General features: G+C 47.1%; 1 protein-coding gene across 7 annotated transcripts in view; it reads right to left on the bottom strand.

The window, feature by feature from the left end:
• Window positions 1-1282: 1282 nt before the first annotated feature.
• PUM1 (pumilio RNA binding family member 1) overlaps window positions 1283-19129 on the bottom strand; it is a 62178-nt gene continuing 44331 nt past the window's right edge. For 4 of the 7 annotated variants that reach the window (XM_057397867.1, XM_057397870.1, XM_057397869.1 and 1 more), the window contains exons 13-22: window positions 18659-18955; window positions 16480-16716; window positions 12689-12956; window positions 12020-12149; window positions 10775-10909; window positions 9339-9476; window positions 7629-7754; window positions 6516-6637; window positions 4448-4640; window positions 1283-1791 (exon numbers count right to left, since the gene is read on the bottom strand). In XM_057397867.1, coding sequence (XP_057253850.1) covers window positions 1660-1791; window positions 4448-4640; window positions 6516-6637; window positions 7629-7754; window positions 9339-9476; window positions 10775-10909; window positions 12020-12149; window positions 12689-12956; window positions 16480-16716; window positions 18659-18955 — 1778 coding nt within the window. In that variant the 3' untranslated portion in view covers window positions 1283-1659. The remainder of the gene's footprint in view (window positions 1792-4447; window positions 4641-6515; window positions 6638-7628; window positions 7755-9338; window positions 9477-10774; window positions 10910-12019; window positions 12150-12688; window positions 12957-16479; window positions 16717-18658; window positions 18956-19129) is intronic. The other 3 variants (XM_057397872.1, XM_057397871.1, XM_057397868.1) reach the window with 1 other exon arrangement.

Raw genomic sequence — 19129 nt, forward strand, 5'->3', positions numbered from 1 at the left:
TAGGCGCCCAGGCATAAGCATACACAGGTTTGTTAATTATACACATATGGTTACAAGTGTGCTTGCAAAAAAGTTTCATTGGAAATATACACAAGGCTCTGTAAATGTACACCGTGTAGTGTTACAAGTCTATATTCAAACAAGGAAAATTGACAGTATGTTACATTCACTTACAAGTAGACAAAATGCAAAATACAGTTCATCTTCTGTACAAAAAGGGGAGGTGATTCACACTTTACAAGGTGAAAAGGGGCTCTGATTGTAAGGAAAAAACCAGGGGGAGCCGGAACTTCTGCACTTCTTGTTTCTTACTGTCACAAAAAGAAGCAAAAACCATTACTTTGTAAGAGTCAAAAAAACCACTATTTGGAACTGAATCAGAGGGGGGGGTGTAGAACATTTAGAAAGGGTCGCTACTGTCCAACGAGGTGACAAAGAAAACCAAGCATCTCTTGTTACTCTTTTTGCTTGTCCACATGAACTAGGCTGTATAAAGAGAACATTTCCTTCCAAAGAAAAAAAAATTTACTTCTGGTTGAAATTACAATTTACAATATACAACACTATATGCTACGACCATAAAAGGTGTGAATATACACTGAAATGCACAGGTTTGGCTAATTCTCTTTTTGTTTTCTTGTTTTCTTACCAAAAAACGGGTTCGATGTCGAGTCAAACTTCTCCACATTTACATTACAGAGGTTTACAAATGTACAATTGTACAGTCAGAAGTATGTTCCACTACTAGGGTACATTATAGATACAGATCAGACATCAAAACAAGAAAATACTACAAATTTTTATATATGTAAAGTCTACACCAAGTATACACTATATATTTATAGAAGCAAGACCAAAGCTGAGTTGGATTTTGTTTTCCTCATGCTAAGTAATCAAATGGTGTCTCTCACCGTTAACAGGACCAGGTACACCCGCCCTTGCGTTAAAACCTGGTGGGGCGCGCATCGCCTTGTCCCCCCGGCCACCAGCTAAACTCCCCTCCTTCAGCATGTTCTACTCCACAAAAGAAGAGGAAAAAAACCAACCAAAAATAACAACAACAACAACAAAAAAAAAAGCAATTAAAAAGTTTCAAAAACTTCATTCTTTGTTTAAAACTGCAGCGAGTTGATTTCTTTCCACACGTTTATCAACGGCGTCCAAGGCGCCCTTGGACTAAGATTCAACCTTTTCTGTGTCGGCTCAAGTTTGGACTAAAAAGAGAAGGAAACCAACCCAAGAGGGATTTGCTCAAGGGCAGGTCAATTAAAACCTGGGGTTTTGTTTCTTTTTTCTCTTGTTTTTCTTCAAACCAACCACCCTGAAAGTTTCCACAATTGGAATATAGATACAACAGTGAACAAAAACGTGGCCTTCCATGTACATTGGATCCCTATGTACAAGTATTCTATACACCGGTAAAACAGCAGGGCAATTAGTTAATTAAAAAAAATAATTAGTACATGTTATGCATAATAAAATTAAAGAAATTTACAAAGGCTTTTCATTTTTTTTTTTGTGTTTTTTTTTTTTCTTCTCTGGTTTTTTGTTTTTTTTTTTTGCTTGTAGCAACCATTTTAAACCTTTTCTGCCTGTGGACTGGAATCGTGGCGGTTGCTGGCTGGCGGGGCCCAGGGTGCTGCTCCCCGATGCGCCACCTCAGATGATGCCATTTGGGGGACCACAAATAGGCCCCAGGTCCACCCCGTTCTTCATGTAGTATTTCTCCAGCTTGGCCAGGATGTGTTTGCCATAGGTGTACTTGCGCAGGGTGGCGATGTGAGGCCGGATCTGGGAGGTAAAAGAAGAGAGAGCGAAGCTTAAAGGACCTGAATTATGGTCATGGCAATCCTGGGTGAGCTCCGGGTGCTGCCTGCTCAGGAGAGCAACAGAGCACAGTGCCTGCAATACTAATGTGCTGTTTGCTGTAATCACATTAATTAGTCATGGAATCCCAGCCTGGTTTGGGTTGGAAAGGACCTTAAAGCTCCTCCAGCTCCAACCCCTGCCACAGGCAGGGATGCCTTCCATAGAGCAGCTTGCTCCAAGCCCCTGTGTCCAACCTGGCCTTGAACACTGCCAGGGATGGGGCAGCCACAGCTTCTCTGGGCACCCTGTGCCAGCGCCTCAGCACCCTCACAGGGAAGAGCTTCTGCCTAAGAGCTCAGCTCAGTCTCCCCTCGGGCAGGTTAAAGCCATTCCCCTTGGCCTGGCCCTACAGGCCCTTGTCCAAAGCCCCTCTCCAGGTTTCCCCTTAAGGCACTGGAGCTGCTGACGCTCTCCTGGACAGTTTCAGAGGAACGAGACATCAGAGCAATTCATTTTCCTCACTAGATGAGAAATACCCCACACCACCAGCTGGTTCCCTCAGGAATACATGTACAGTGGAGTTTTCACTCTGCCCTGTGCCAGCCTCGCTTCACAGCTGCAGACGGGATGACGAGGAAACAGCCGGAACGGGATGCGCTCCTCGAGCAGCACAGTGCCATTACCTGCCTAAGTCAGGACCAAACAGAACACTCCCATGGGCAATCCCCACCAACTTCAGCCTATTTCACTGGGTCAGCTTCTAGCTGTTTAAATTCCTATTTCACTCTAAGGCTCCACCTTGGAACAGTCAGAAATCGATGCTCCGGCCACTGCCACATCCCATTTCCAAGGTCTGACTGCTGCTCTGAGGTTAGGGAGAGGAAAGCTCCCCAGGTCAAATCATTCCTTCTTTGTTCCTCTTCATTTCTGAGACTTTTTTTAACTGTTAAAATGACTTTTAACCTTTAAGATATGTCTTTAACACCACCACAAACTCACAACCCAAAAGCAACGGCCGATGCGGGTTGGAACTGGATGAGCTTTAAGGTCCTTTCCAACCCAACCCAGGCTGGGATTCCACGGTACACTCACTTTTCCCAGGCTTCCGTTCAGCTTGTGGCTGAGCTCTTCACTTGCACTCAGTCCTATTTAGCTGTCATCCCACTTCTATTTCTGACAGCCACACTGATAATCTGATTAGCATTTTATTCAAAAGACTTTGCTTGACAGGGAAGAACGTGTCAGTAAAGATCATCTCTATGTTACTCTTTTAATATACACACCTCTATATATAGATCAGCAAAGCCACAGGTCATTCTTGCCGTGTATTTCCATTACACTTTCTTTTGGACTAATACAGATTTTGGTTTCAAAGAACGACTCTGAATGATTCCTAAACTGAAGAATTAACCTCCCTGAAGATTGTTTTAGCTGCAAGTGCGGTGTTTATCCACTGATTAACTGCCTTGTGTAGGGAAAAATCAGCTCCCTCATGCAGATAATACCCACTTCTTTATACGGAAATCACTTGGTCTGTTTTCCTCAAGGATTCTTAAACACACTTGATTTCATCGGGATGCGAATACCTGACGCTTCTCACAGTTGTTGCTTTGATAAATACATAAATGTGGGTTTCCTGAGCCAGTATTAGTATTTCATTTCTAACAAGAGGTCTGGCTGTAGCTGCTATTCTGTACAGAGTAACACACCCAAACACATGTGACTGCAGAAAACCAGCTCAGTTCCACCACACGTCCAAAAGCCTGGGTTCTCCCATTCGTTACAAGCACAAAGACCCACAAACGTGACCCTTAAAAGCATGAAAATGAAGCTATCACCTGATTTCTAGCACTTCTTGCCCCTGGGGCAGCAGGAGAACAGCCCTGGGAGGTAGGACCAGCAGCAATGCCTGTTTCAGTCCAAAATCTCTTCTTTTTTGACAAATATGAAGCCCTGAAACTGTCAGGCTTCAAACCTTGTAGCACTAAGCTAAACTGTGGATGTGTTCAAGGCCAGGTTGGACACAGGGGCTTGGAGCAAGCTGCTCTAGTGGAAGACGTCCCTGCCCATGGCAGGGGTTGGAACTGGACCAGTCTGGGATTCTATGAAGTCTGTCATCAGAACCATATTCAAACCTGAGCAATAAGGATTTCATCAGGGGCTGCAGGCACAGCAGCGCAGTGTCACAGCTACCCAACCGCCCTAACAGGGCTGAAGGGCAAGGACAAGAAGGGAGAAGGCTCGTGCTGTGGGTGTGCAGAGGTCTGGCCCAGCCGCACCGAGCTGCTCTCATCCACAAACACTGTCCTCAGTGAGGACGAGCATGTTGCCATCACCAGACCTTTGGAGGCCCCTCGCCAGGCTCCAACAGTGCTGCTGCAGTGAATACTGATGGTTTTTAGCAGCATTTGCTAGTGTGGAAGTAGGTTACTAGGTCAGCAGAGATTGCTAGAAGCAACCAGCTTGTTTTAAGTCCAAATGGCATCTCATTATTTCACATTTTCATCTTTCAGCTCCTACCCAAAGTGTATAGATCTTACATATCCAGCTTTGAAACAGCCATCATTAGGAAATGCTAATGGCAAAAGCAATCCTGAGGAGCCCTCTACGTCCTTCTCCATCGATGGCAGCTGCTTACCTTGTGCATGACAATCTTCCGCTGAGCTGGCTCTGCCACATCAATCATCTTCTGCACCACGTAGTTGGCGTACTGATCTTTCATCATGGTGTATAAGGCACTGTGAGGGCCGTCGTTCATAGTGCACACCTCATCGATCAACATGGCACGCTCCGTGCGGGAGGCGTGAGTGACGCACTTCTCCACCACGTTGCTGTAACAACAGAAGAAGGACAATCTGTGGGCATGCAATGTCTCCACTGGGCTTCCCCTCCAACCCCAAGGAGATCTCTTCCTAATAGCGAGGGCAGACCATTTGGTGCTCCTCGCTACAAGAGAGTGATGCTAGAAGAGGTCCAGAGAAGGACATCGGAGCTGGTGCAGGGCCTGGAGCACAAGTGTGATGGGGGACGGCTGAGGGACCTGGGGTGTTCAGTCTGGAGAAGAGAAGGCTCAGGGGGGACCTGATGGCTCCCTACAACTGCCTGACAGGAGGATGGAGCCAGGAGGGGCTGGGCTCTGCTCCCAAGGAACAAGGGATGGGACAAGAGGAAACGGCCTCAAGCTGCACCAGGGCAGGTTTAGATGGAGCTGAGGAACAATTCCTGCCCCAGAGGGTGCTCAGGCATTGGAACAGGCTGCCCAGGGCAGGGCTGCAGTCACCGTCCCTGCAAGTGTTCACACCCCGTGGAGACGAGGCCTCATGCCACTGGTGGCCTTGGCAGTGCTGGGAATAGTTGGACTGGATGAGTTTAAAGGTCTTTTCCAACCTGGCTGATTCTATGATTCTATATGCTGGCACAGTAGTTCAGCAACATGGAATCGAAAAGCTTGGGATCCAAGTGGGAATTCAGATAAAGGACTGGTTTAGGTTTTATTTCACTCCAATTTGTACAGCTCTGAGTGATGCTATGTTTGAGATCAGCGTCTGTTCTCAACACACCCATCAGAGCAGCGTATGAGTTGCTCTTTGTTTGGTTTTCTCAGTGCTGGACCTCGACAGGAACAGAGTCCCAAGGTCGGAACAACTGGGAAATGCTTATTCAGGAACTTAAGATCTTAGCAAAGGCAGAGAACTCCCAAAATTCCTTCATATATTAGATGACTGGCCTCTGCTCTCCAGGGAGCCAGGTTAAATAGGATACATGAAAGGGGATGAGGAGTTTTCTAGTCTTATCTTCCACATCCCTGGAATCACAAAATCACCAAGTGGTTTGCCTCAGCTAGTGCTCAGCTCAGGGGAGACCTTACACTAGGTTAATGCTTCATGTGGAAAGAAGTTTAGGAATTAAAAGAGCAAGGCAAGTCAGGAAGACAGGAATCTGAATAACAAAATTAAGAGAGCTCTCTTCTAATTCTTAATGTTACACTTTCCTTGTGTCTGCAAGTATTAAAGCTCTATTTCACTAACCATAAATGCTGAGCCTTTGAGGAGCTCAGCCTTCATGTTCCAAAGGCCAGAAACACACACAAAAGGAATTTACAAACGTGGGAAGTACAACTTTGCCTTGACATCCACTAAGGTGGATTTTGCTTCTCCCCACGTGTAGCTCTGTAGTATCTGGACTAACAATCCCAGACTGCTGCAGCTTCCCTAAGAGGGCATCACATTGCATATGTCTCCAAAGGGACTGCAAGACTTGGCAAGTAAAAAGCCCAGCTTCTTCCATGAAAAGTAAGATGAAAAGAGGATTGTGGCTCCATGGATTTCCCGAATTCCCATGCGGCTTGACCCAGCATCCCAGGAGCAGTGAAATGCTCTGATGGCATGTTACTAACCAAGGGATAGTGACCACTTCAAAACCACCAAACCAAAATGAAGCCAACACACAGCAAAAGTCATGGTCACATTCCAGGACTGGATTAGAGCTGCTCCTCCACATCTCCATCCTCCTTCATGACCAGGAAAACTTACCTCACCGGTCACTCATCCCGCTTTATAAGCGGTTATAAATAGCATTCTGTTGTTAAGCAAAAAGCTCTTTTCACCTCCTTTCACCTCCTTGCACCCCACCCCTAACTCTTGGGCAACTCCAGCATGTGTCCATGCTCCCACGGGGCGTGGAGACTTTGAGGAACAAATTCATACCTAGCAAATTTATGTTGACTCAACACCAGCACGTTGCCTCTAATTTCTGCTACAATCTTGCTCTTATCCTCGGGCCGACCATGTTCTAGTACATGCTGGATAACATAGTTCCCATACTGATCCTGTTTGAGAGACAGCAGAAGTGTGTGACAAAACGTGGACAGGAACCATTAATATCAAACTAGTTCCCACTGTGCATTAAGACTTACAAGCTTGAACTAAACACTACTTAAAGTATCTACTGTACAAAACACGTCAATACTTTCTACTTCTACGGCAATGTGCATGCTAGAGCTTCAGCAGGGGGTAAAATGCTACATCTGTGTACAAATTACAGCACGAAATGTCAATACTCTGCTTATTGCAAGTTTCTTTGCTTTCTCCAGGCTCAGACAAACAAAATCACACGTCCTTGGAGGACTGTGTCATGGTTCTAGCTATGGGGACTGTTCTCATGCACGTTCACATTGTGAATGTGTGTGTATTCAGGTCACAAAGTGTTTTCCCAGTTGGCAGTACCAGAGGCATGACCTGATGCTTCCCCTCCATGCCCAACCTCTTCCCGTTTTCCATCTGCTAAATACACAGGTTTCCATGTGCTAAATACACAGGTTTCCATGTGCTAAATACACAGGTTGCATACAGGACAGGCTCATTTGCTGTTATACCCACTGTGCCCCAATACCTGGATCTGTGCAAAACAGGTCCTCAGGAAGAGGGAAGGCAGACAGGAAGGGGGTCTGCATAGAACCAACATACCTTAAGCGCCCAAACTACTTTGCACTTTCTTCTCTTACTCCTCTTTGATCTTACCTGCACGGTGATGCCTGGAGTGAAGCATTAGGACATGCACCCACTCAATACTTAAGCTCCTTTTCAATAAGGGAAGTTAACTACAACTTTGATACCTGATGGATTATTTGCACATAGCCAAAACAATTAACAATGATTATCTGTCTCTTCCTTCCCATTCCTCCTCAGGGACAGCATCCCTGTGTTCCCACCAGTGTGTCCAGCACCAATCCCAAAACAGGCTGCCAGGGAGCTTTCCTAATACAAAGCAGTACCTGAGAAACACCTCACAGCACCTGCATTCCCCTTTCCCACACTGACCTGAACAAGCTGCTCGGTGTGTTGGTGAAGTTCCTCCAGGATGGGAAGGGTCTGCTCAGGAAGACAGTGCTCGAGGATCCTCTGGATCACACGGCAGCCATATGGATGTGTCGACAAGGCAAAAACCTGCGTGCAACAAGGACAGGCAAGCACAGGCAGCAAGGCTGCTGTTAGTCTTTGGGAATCCTAGAAACCTTTTGGAATTAAGTGAACACATGGCAGGTTTTCCCAGGAACGGGAAGTAATGACAGTTTGCAGCTCTGGAGAGCACGAACTGGAAGCATCTGAGCCCCACGGCCACAGGGCTACCTGGTGATCACATCCCTACCTGTGCTGCAGCTTGCCCTTTCATCAAAGAGGGAAACAAGTGCTAAAGCCTCTTTATTAATACAAAGACCACCAGGATAACCAGGCCTTATTAAACACTGCTTCAGAAGAATAAACCCAGCACACTTGGCCAGTGACCTAGCTGAAGCTATGTAAGAAATGGTCTGACACACACAAGTTAAAAGATGCTCAGCAAAGGATTCCCCTCAACTCTGTGGATTTGTTTAAAAGCCTTAACTGTGCTTAGAGAAGAGACAACAAAGAGCCCTCGTTCTCATTTCTAACGGATTACCAAAGCTGTTGCTAAGAACATGACACATTTTATTACTGCTGCACAAAGTCCCACTTGGCTGCTTAAAATGACCGAAAGCAGCAAATCCAAGCACTGAAGTAAATTGACATTCTACACATTTTTAATAACTATTGAGTAAACTGTGCAAGAAAACAGGACTTGAAGTGCAATTAAACTGCAGGAAGAGTATTGAGGTGATGGCTTTAACCTCCCATATGCAAGTTCAGCTGAAACTGGGGCAACTGGTCAAGGAAGCACCAGTGCCACCAGCCAAGCTCCCAGAGGTATTTTGACTTTGCCCAGTTCCCTAGTGGAAGGTGCAAAGCTAAACTCTTAACCAGCAAATCTGCTGAGCAAGTTTCCAGCTGGAACCCTGCTTGTTCTGACACAGCCAAGCAAGTCCCCACTTTCCCTGCTGTTTCAGCAGCAGCCAAGTGAATAAAGCTGGTTCCTGCTGTAATAACCCCAGGCTATCCTCACATCCCAGTGGCAAAACCCTCAACACTTCAAAATGCTCCTCCAAAGCTGAAGCTGGAAACACCCAAACCAGTGCTTTTGTAATGGAAGAGAAGCTGACTACGGGCAGAATAAAGCCAGCTGCACAACTAAGAGCCAGGACACCAATTCAGGAGAGGATACAAGAAAAAACACGAAAATGAAGTGCAAGAAACTCCCCTTTCTAGCTGCAATTCCTGTTTCTCCTCTCAGCACACACCCTCGGGAAGCAGCAGCCCTCTAAGGATCCCCTCACAGCCAGCGATCATACTGGGAGTTTGCTATACCCATCACTAAACCCTGCTCACCACCTTCACTATGAAGATAGATTAGCAAGAGATTTGCTTTCCCCTCCATCAGCCAGAAATACCTGATTTTCCAAGCAAACAGGGTTTTGCAAGGATGCTTTCCTGTGATCTACCTGCACAAAAATGGTAACAGAGACACGACCAAGAGATTTCAGGTTCCCTAATGCTGCTGCATTACCCTTTCGACAGATACCTGCTGAAATGCATTATGGTTGAACAAGCTACATCCACTCTCACGCTATTCAAAGCAACACATAGGAATAAAAAGATGAGAGGCCAAGGCCTTACCTGTCCCTTAAAGGCATCGATGATGAACTGCAGGGACTGAGGCTGCACACACTCAATACACTTCTGCACCACGTGATTACCGTTCTGGTCCTTCACACACTTGAGGACGTGGCCATCCAGCTCCCGAACCATCTCGTTCTATTGGGGACACAAAGACAAACAGAAAGCACCAGCAGGGCTCATGGCTGAGAAATGCACAGTTTGCACTGCTGAATGGGGCCACGAATATGAACGGGATGAAGGATGCACCATGGACTTTCACCTGGAAGTTCTCCAGGTGCTGAGGTGAAGCTCGCTGTGCTCCAGAAACCAAGACTATGATGAATGGAAGATAAAGCCCTTCTTTCATTAAACATGAGTGTCCTCTTACGAGCATCCACATCTCGTGATCCACAATGATACTGTTCATCCCCCATTCCCTCCTCTGCTCCGCTCCAGGAGAAAGAACTCTCAAATGTCCAAACTTCATGAACTTCTTTGTGTGTCAGCTTCATGTGTGATTACAGTGGGGTAAGAACTTGCTAGTATTTTACACAGCGAGTTAGTGCTGCGAGTTAATGAAGGCATGTGCAGATGAAGTTTAGCTGTGACCAATGGACCCCACGTGCAGGCCAAAACCTTCACCATCAGAAAACAGAGAATGACAGCTTTGGGTACTCCAAAAGCAGCTGAGTTCAGGTTTGCAGCTGGCACAAACCCAGGAGCACAGAGGCCTCAAAACCACCATTCTGGAGGAAGCCAATGGCAAACCCTGGCCATCACCTTGCTGCTGCAGCAGCAGCTTCGCTCTGGCTCAGCCTACAGGGAAATGAGCATTCCTGAAGCCTCATTCAGTTTTCAATGTAATAACCTACATTGAGATTCCTGCATCATGATTCCCAACACCTTTATTAGCTGGCTTGCCCTGTGTGTTTCTCATCTTAATTCATCGCTCATAAAACCCTTGAGGAGCTGCTTTATTAATGAGCTCTGAGTGGGACTCTGGCTATCACCCACATCTCTGTAACACCAGGCCAGGCTTGACAGGAACTGCTGTATGAGGAGGAGTTACTCACTGTAGGAAAGCAGAGTATTGACCCACATATCAAAGCAGTGATATCTCAATGTATATTAAAAGCAAAACCCTGGCACTGCTTCCATCAAGGGATTTAAAAATATCCTTTAATTCACCATCATTCTCAGTTTCCCCTACATACATAATCTGATTTCAGGGAATTAACAGACAACCAACACCACTGCCAGTTAAGTGGAACAAGGAAATGACAACAAGACCCAAGAATGGTGTCACGTACTTCTCATGCACAGGGAACAGGACAACCATGCCATAAACCAAACCAAAAGAACACCAGCCACAAGAGGAAACAGGAGGTCGCAGGTCAGGTACCAAAGGGGAAGGAACGTTAAACATCAAGAAGAAAGTTAAAATTGAGACTTACAATTACCTGCTGGTCTGGGGGAATAAACTCCAGGGCCTTCTGGATCACCCTACAGCCGTACATCTGCAGAGCCAGGGACAGAACATGCCCACGGATACGTTCTGCCAAAGCTAACTTCTGTTCCAGGCTGCCAAACTGGGGAGATGAAAACCAATCACTACAAGCACAGAACTTGGAGAAGAGAAGGCTCCTTAAGGGGAGACCTTAGAGCAGCTCCAGTGCCTAAACGGGCTGCAGGAAAGCTGGAGAGGGGCTTTGGACAAGGGCCTGTAGGGACAGGCCAAGGGGAATGGCTTTAACCTGCCAGAGGGGAGACTGAGATGAGCTCTTAGGCAGAAGCTCTTCCCTGTGAGGGTGCTGAGGCGCTGGCACAGGGTGCCCAGAGAAGCTGTGGCTGCCCCATCCCTGGCAGTGTTCAAGGCCAGGTTGGACACAGGGGCTTGGAGCAAGCTGCTCTAGCGGAAGGGTCCCTGCCCGTGGCAGGGGTTGGAACTGGATGAGCTTTAAGCTCCCTTCAACCCAGACCTGTGAGTGTATGAAAACCCTCAAGTGGCCAAGTGTCACAGCAGCCCTCCCCTGCTGTCACACTGCAGTGATAAACTGTGCCTATGGAAAAGAAGGAAAACACCCACGACACCTCAATGGATGTAAAGAGGCACAAGCCAAGTGTCTGTTCTATGTCTGTCAGACGTGCCCAACATGTGAAACAAACTCGAGTCAAAGGTGCTGGAGCCACCAGGGTGAGATGTGCCAGCTCTCTAACCCTTGACAGGGTCAATACAAAACTACTGGACAGAAGAACCACAAGGGCTTGGTGGGGAAGGAACAGCCCTGTTTGAAGGAGAAGAGATGTGTGTCTGCCCAGCCTCCTGGTGTGACACCACCACGCTTTGCTCCAGCGGATGCTCTTCACTGGGAAAGTTTCTCTTTTGCTCCTAAACACGAGTACTGACAGCTCGGCACAGCACCCATGAATGCTCTGTTGGGCCTACATCTCCTGAGTATGTGGCTATTTATTCCTACACCTCCTCCATCTCCAAGCAAAGCGTTCCTTTTCAGATGAATTTTTGCAAGTCCCGCATCAGTCACCCCAATAGGAACGATTCAACAGCCCAGCGGGAGGAGATGTCAGCAGTGCTGACAGATACCCACTGGTTTAGCCAAAAATCAGGGTTTCCATGAGCTCATCCAATACCTCAGGACAACATACGGCAGAGTAAGACTTGCAGGGGAACACAGACTTACTTCAAAGAACTTCTGGATGACGTAATTCCCAAACACATCGACCATCAACTGATAGGCTGCCTGGAGGATCTCATTGAACACGAGCTGACGTTCTGCTGGGGTTGCACGCTCCAGTTTCAGCTGAATAAACCTGGAAAACAGGGCTGGTGTGACGCTGCTGGCACATACACCCTCTACACAGCTGTTAATCCAAACCCTTCCAAGAGCCTCACGCACTAAGCTCCTGCAAAGCAAATCTTAGATGCAGTCACCTTATCCAGCAATCTGAGACCTGAGCGTGGTGGCAGCCATGAGGTCCGTGGCCACACGTCATTGCTGGTACCCCAAAAACCTCCTCACTCCAAGCAAAGTGGATCTCAGCAGAGTAGTGCTTCACGGTCTTGTGTCCAGAAAGCTCTTCCTAATGAGTTAAGCTATGCCAGTGGGCCTAGCTAGCAAACTGCAAAGCAAGCAAGCTCCTCTTCAGAGGAGGAACTCCTTCTATCCCCACTGGTACCCAGGCAGCCTTTAAAAAGAAGGCTCAGAGTGTTCCACCACTTGGCTCTTCACACCTCCTTTTCCCTGTTCTGCCTCATTCCTTCAGGATGGGATGCAAACTGCAAACGATGCTGACTCAAAGAGCAGCTTTCCCAAAAGCCTCCCCCACAGCACGAGGTTTTTAAAGCCCACCTGGATCCGTGCTGATCCTGGGAGAACTCCATGATGTGCCCGGCGATCTCCCTCAGCTGTAAGTTGGGGTAGCGGTTATTGCGGAAGTCCTCAAGGAGCCTGCTCCGGCCGGAGGGCATCACATCTGACATCCCATAGCGCAGGCGGGAGGAAGGGAAGAGCGTGCTGCTGGGGCTGAAGAGGCTGGAGGCACTGCTGGCGCTGCGGTACTTGGCTTCAGCTCCAGGAGCAGCTGAGATGTAGCGGCCGCTGCCGTTTGTGAGCCCTCCTGCAAGGAAACCACATCAGTTGGATGGGGACGTGGTCCAGCACTGATCCTCGGTGCTCAGTTAGGAACAGCTACTACAGGTTTCAGTGAGGAACAGGCTGGAAGAGCTTCTGGTGTCAAAACTGCCTAAACCAGACACATGTCAAGCCCAGCGCTGGCAGCTTTTCACTCACTTCTTGTTTCCAGGTCCCCTTTCCACCATCCTCAGGTTTTCCCACACCTACCCTGCTGCTGTGTCAAGGACTGATTTCTCTTCATCAGGGACTGTAGTGACAGGATAAGGGGGAATGGGTTTAAACTGAAACAGGGGAAGTTCAGGTTGGATATGAGGAAGTTCCTCCCTGTGTGGTTGCTGAGGCGCTGGCACACGGTGCTCAGAGAAGCTGTGGCTGCCCCATCCCTGGCAGTGTTCAAGGCCAAGCTGAACAGTGCTTTGGGTGACATCGTCTAGTGTGAGGTGTCCCTGCCCATGGCAGGGAGTTGGAACTGGATCATCTTAAGGTCCTTTCCAATCCAAACCAGTCTGTGATTCTATTATAAGAAGCACACTGGGGATGGGAGTCAGGATTAAGATGAAATTAGGCAAGAAAAAGGCAGCAAGAAGGCAATAAACCCCCAAATCATTATTAAATACAGGCAAATAACAATAAATTAAAAGCAATAAATAAGTACTTTTTAAATCTGTGCTTTCACAAACGTTCTGAAGATGTCCACCCCATTAAAAATCCACCCTGTTACCCAACAGCAGGGATGGGGGAACAGGCAATGATTCACAATGTAGTCAGTGCATTGTGTGCACTGATAGGAGCCAGCTTAAACCCTGAAACACCACTTCCTTGCATATCAGCTTTCAGATTCCAAGCTACAGAGGACTCTTCCCTTTCCTGCAGGGCTCGGGATCCCTCTGCTGGTCAGAGACCACAAGGTGCCTCCAGAGAGTACTCATGTTCTAGGTGGGACAAAGTCCTCCCAAGGAAACTGCTGTTATCCTGTGGGAATCTGCCAGCTGAGAGGCCAACGGGAACAGAAAGGGCAAAGCTGGAAAGTCCTGGCAAAAGAAGGGAGACCTTCAGGGCAAACGGTGGTGGGGATGTGTGAAAGAGAACACACCTTCTCCTGCAGCTGCACACACAACCCTGCCTGAAATCGATACTACCTAAAGGAACAGCTGAGTGAGCTGCACTCTGCAGCTCCAGCAGTGCCTGGAGGAAGCTCCCATGCAGGAAACCCTACATGAGAATGAAGTATCTGATAACAGCCTAATTATCTTCTCCTGCCTCTGAGCTGGGTGAACATGTTCTGACTTCTACGGAGCTGGTGCCAAACCTGCCCTTTCTCAAGGAGAAGGAGACTTGAAAGCTCCTTGGTCACATCTCTGTCTCACACTGCCTTACCAATGGTGTGGCCATCATCTTCTCTATCTACCTGACTGAGCAGAACTCCACAAAGTGACCAAGTGACGTTCCCCACAAGGCTATGCAAAGGAACGGTAAATCACTGCACAGGTAAAAGGAAAACCAACAGGGACAAGCCCAGCAATGGTGTACCTATGATACCCACGGCATTCCAAGAGCTCAGAATTACTACTTGTTTTTTGAAAGCCTGGAGCAAGTCAGAGTCACAGCAATGGAAAATGAGTTCCTGATCACCAGCAAAGAGCTGTCAAGAGGAAGGAGTGCAGCCCTCACACTGCTGTCACCCATGAATTATCTCGGAGTTGAGAGGGAAAGCACAGTTTGTACAGAAAATGTCTCCATCAGAGGTTTTAAAAGAAAAACCTTCTGATCTTTTTGGAGATCCAAAGCAAACCACAAATTACTCCAGTTTTCTTCCCACGTCTCCCAGTGGAGATACTGAACATCATCCTGGGAATGAAGAGACCGCAATGGGGACAGGTTTCCCAAATCAAGCTCTTCTGAAACTCACCAGTCAAGCACCAAAGGCCAGAAACCTCAGAGCAGCTCACGATGGGAAGGCCCACAGTGACTTCTGGGGCACAACCCATCCAGGTCAATAGTAACTCCTCTCTCCTTCCAGTTTGTTCTCAAACAGATCCAACCCATCCCTGAGCCACTTCTGAAGATTCATTCTTCTATCTGCCTGCAGGGGTAACAAACTCTTTCTAGGGCCTGATTTGAGTCTGCTTAGGCTTCAGCATTAATTTATTGTAGCTATTTAACTGTCAGCTTCAGGCCTGTACAGCTGCATAAATAAAGCTAAACCCCTTCCAATTCCATTAAAGCTCTGAACAAGGGAAGATGGTAAATCTAAACTTGATCTTAAAATCATACTTATTACGGCTCCATGCTACCCTTTAGCCAGCATTCAGTTTATCACACAGGCATGTAATAAACATGATAAACAGCATTTTATGAGTGCACACATGCATGGAAAACTGTTCTGATAACCAAGTTTTGTTAAATCCAGACAGATACATGATAAAACCAGAGATTTTTGAGCAAGTACTGGTGCAGAAAAAGGAATAACCTACCTTATTTGCTTACAATACCTGGAAATGAACACTTGAGGAAGTTCAGGTGAGCACTGCTTTGTTCTTTAACACTTGCTTTATCAGTTTTATTACAGGTAAGAGCTCTGGGTTAACTAGAAGCTCTTCCAGAAGATGTACCCTGTATACAGTAATGCATCTTACCAGAATTAAGGAAGTCTCTCCCATGCACTGATGTGCTTTTTGATAAGGCCACATTGATGGCAGATTTTCAAACACAACCACACAAAATCCTCAGCCAAGAGCTCTGGGCTGCTCCAAATAAGATTGCATCTTGTGGTTAGAAGAAGAAGCTGACTTCTAAGTTCATTCCTTATTGAAAACTTAATGGGTATTTTAAACCATCTGACAAGATGTCTTGTTTTATTTTGTATCAATTCTCTATTTTAATCCAGGGCAACACACAATAAGTGCTGTTACCAAGATCTGTGCAAGAAAAAGTGTGTCATTCAAACACTTGAGAATGTTACCTCTAACTTAGGGACGAACAAACAGGGAACTAACAGAGAGGTGGGACCATGTAAACCTCATGAAGCCTGAAGATAGGCTGAGGAAGCTGGGCTTGTTCAGCCTGGAGAAGAGAAGGCTTCTCAAGGGGAGACCTTAGAGCAGCCTAAAGGGGCTACAAGAAACCTGGAAAAGGGCTTTGGACAAGGGCCTGTAAGGACAGGACAAGAGGGTTAGAACTGGATAAGCTTTAGGGTCCCTTTCAACCTAAACCACTCTGTGATTCTATGATTCTATGAAACCTTCCTATCTACAGCTGAACTGCTGCAAGAGTCAAACACAGGACTTGATGGTACTGTGTCTTTTCCAGCCTAAATGATTGATGATTCTATACCATGGATGCTACAGCTCCTGCTTCAGTGTTTCACCTCCTTCTACACAAGCAGAGACCCTGCTGCAGGAGTAAGAGCAGCCCCTCTGCAGCAGGTATCTCACCTACACAACAGTGCAGGGGTGGTCACACCTAGAGCACAGCAGCAACCTGCAGTGCTGCACTGTGGCTCTTACCCAGGTTTAAACTTGAAGATGATCCATGTGAGGATAAGGAAGGTGGCGGAGTCTGCGAGTGGCCAGGTCCTTGGCTGGGCAGAGGCATTCCCACAGGTCCAGGAGAGGAGGAAAACCCAAGGCCATTATAAAAACTGTGTCCTATAGGTGTCAAACTGCTGGATGTCCTCTTGTACAGGTCACTGCTCCCTGTAAGGGAGTCTCGGCGGGAGCCACTGCCCGTGTTGGAGTTAGCAACTGGAAAGAGGAAGAGAGTCAAGTTGGGTGATGTCAACAAGCTGCTGAGACAGCCAGAGAAGGGCACCCATTAGCAGCCATATAGCACCAGGCTGTTTTCCTACAGGTGCTGCATGTGCCCCAGTGAAATGCATTCATTAAATCCACAGCTGATGCTCAAGCAGAAAATCCCCGAGTTAAAAATGAGTCTGAATCCCAGCTTTACTCTTTGGCCATCAGAACTAAACCAAATCCAAAATGAGATTTGATCTACTCCTATTTACTCAAGACCATGTACAGCTTCATGTATGTTTGCTTGGAATCCTCATGTTCATTATTCACTACATCAGAGACCAGCTCCTGCTTGCACCGGCTTCATTGAGATGGGAATCAGAAGTCGATTGAACACACAAACCCAATGGATTTTGAAGAGTTGTCTCAATACTCAAATACAAACTCTTTAAATGTGTTGTCAAATTGAGGAAAAAAAAATCAATTTTGCATTAAATTCTTGCTTAATAAATAGTGAAACTGTTACCTGTAATGAACCAAGCACCTTTCATGGCTGCACACAAGCTCTAGAAGCCAGAACCTCACATTTCTGTCCACTGATTGAGGGAAAACACGTTTGTGCATCTTGGCATTGAGCAAATTCTTAACTGAATTCAGTGAGTTAAACTGAAACAGAAAAGGTGAATCCTGTTTCCCTGAAGCCAAGATGGCTCCAAATCTCAGGCTTAAGACAAATATCCAGACTAACTTGTGTTTAACACCAGGATTTGATGCAGCGACAGGATGTGCCTCAGTCTTTTTGGATGGAGCAGGCTCAAAAGGCATGTTTTAACTTGCCCTTACACTGATGAAAGCAGGGAAGTTCAGGATAATTACTACCTCTGAGCCTAAGCAGTAATTAAAACAATTGTTGTACTTCAGAAAACACAAACCTAAGGAATAAAAAATACCCAATCCACAGACATCTTTCTGCTTTGGATTTATTCTGAGAAAAATCTTTGTCTCCAACTGCCTATAACAAAGGAATGAAAAGAAAGCGTGTGGAGCATTTCTTGCAACCACATTAAATGACCTTTTCTTGGTGTCTGATAAAAAACTCCCAGAATAAAGCATGGAAAGCACCTCAGGTCAGCTTTTTTGAAGTCATGAGAAGTTACTCAGACATTATCCTGAGGTAAGAAGAGTTTGAACATGGGTGGATACTGCTCCCGAGCCAATCCCTGTTAGCCCAGTGCCTCCACCAAGCATGGCAGGTAAAGGCAAAGACATCCAAACCTGTTTTAAAACTTAATCTGTAGCAACAAGGGGATGACTGATCACGTGTACAACCAAACAAGTTCATTACTTTGGTACTTCGAATTGTATCATCTACTAAAAGCAGTTTCACCAGCAAGCGCTGCACATTTTGAAAGCCAAAGTATTGCTAAGGGAAAATCACCATTTAACCTACATGGATTTAACTTCCATTTCCATTCAATCTCCAGGCTGAGAGAGCTGGGCTGGGTCAGCCTGGAGAAGAGAAGGCTCCTGAAGAGGAGACCTGAGAGCAGCTCCAGTGCCTAAAGGGGCTACAGGAAACCTGGAAAGGGGCTTGGCACAAGGGCCTGTAGGGCTTTAACCTGCCAGAGGGGAGACTGAGATGAGCTCTTAGGCAGAAGCTCTTCCCTGTGAGGGTGCTGAGGCGCTGGCACCAGGGTGCCCAGAGAAGCTGTGGCTGCCCCATCCCCAGCAGTGCTCAAGGCCAGGTTGGACACAGAGGCTTGGAGCAAGCTGCTCTAGTGGAAGGGGTCCCTGCCCGTGGCAGGGGTTGGAACTGGATGAGCTTTTAAGGTCCCTTCCAAAACAAACCAGTCTGGGATTCTATGAATGGCTGAGCAGCTTGCACAGCCCCTCACTGCATGTAAAGCTGTCTACACCTCTTTCTTCCCCAGGAAGACCCCTGTGCTCTTACCTGCTGTCCCAAACCCTCCCAGCGCAGAGCCCAGTGTGGCACCAAGAGAGCTGCTGCTGCCGAAGCCCAGGGAAGTGTTGGCAGGTTGGGCAGAGCCCTGAGAAAAGAGCGAGCTGCTCTGGGAATTGCTGCTCAGCGAGTTGTTGCCATAGAAGGAGCTGGATGCCAGGTTGTTGGTGGGCTGCTGCTGGGGCTGGGGTTGGGGCTGCTGAGTTCCCAGAGGGCGGAATGGTCCGTTTGTGGTTCCTGCCAGGCCGCCCGCTGCCCCGTTGGCTGAAGCTGCAGCCGCTGCAACTGCTGCAAAGGAAGAAGCAGAGACTGAAGAAGTCCATTTCCACACCAGTTTTAGCACTTAAAACACAGCAGTTTCCTTGTATTTACTAGAAACCTTTTCCTTTCAGGATGAAAATGTCCCTTTTACCTCAAACTCTGCACAAAGTGTCTTCACTTCATACCCGAGCTCCACAAGTC

The sequence above is a fragment of the Pezoporus wallicus genome, unplaced genomic scaffold (genome assembly GCF_028554395.1).
Source record: "Pezoporus wallicus isolate ANWC-B61680 ecotype Strahan unplaced genomic scaffold, APGP_CSIRO_Pwel_v1 contig_10769, whole genome shotgun sequence".
In the NCBI taxonomy this organism is placed as follows: domain Eukaryota; kingdom Metazoa; phylum Chordata; class Aves; order Psittaciformes; family Psittacidae; genus Pezoporus; species Pezoporus wallicus.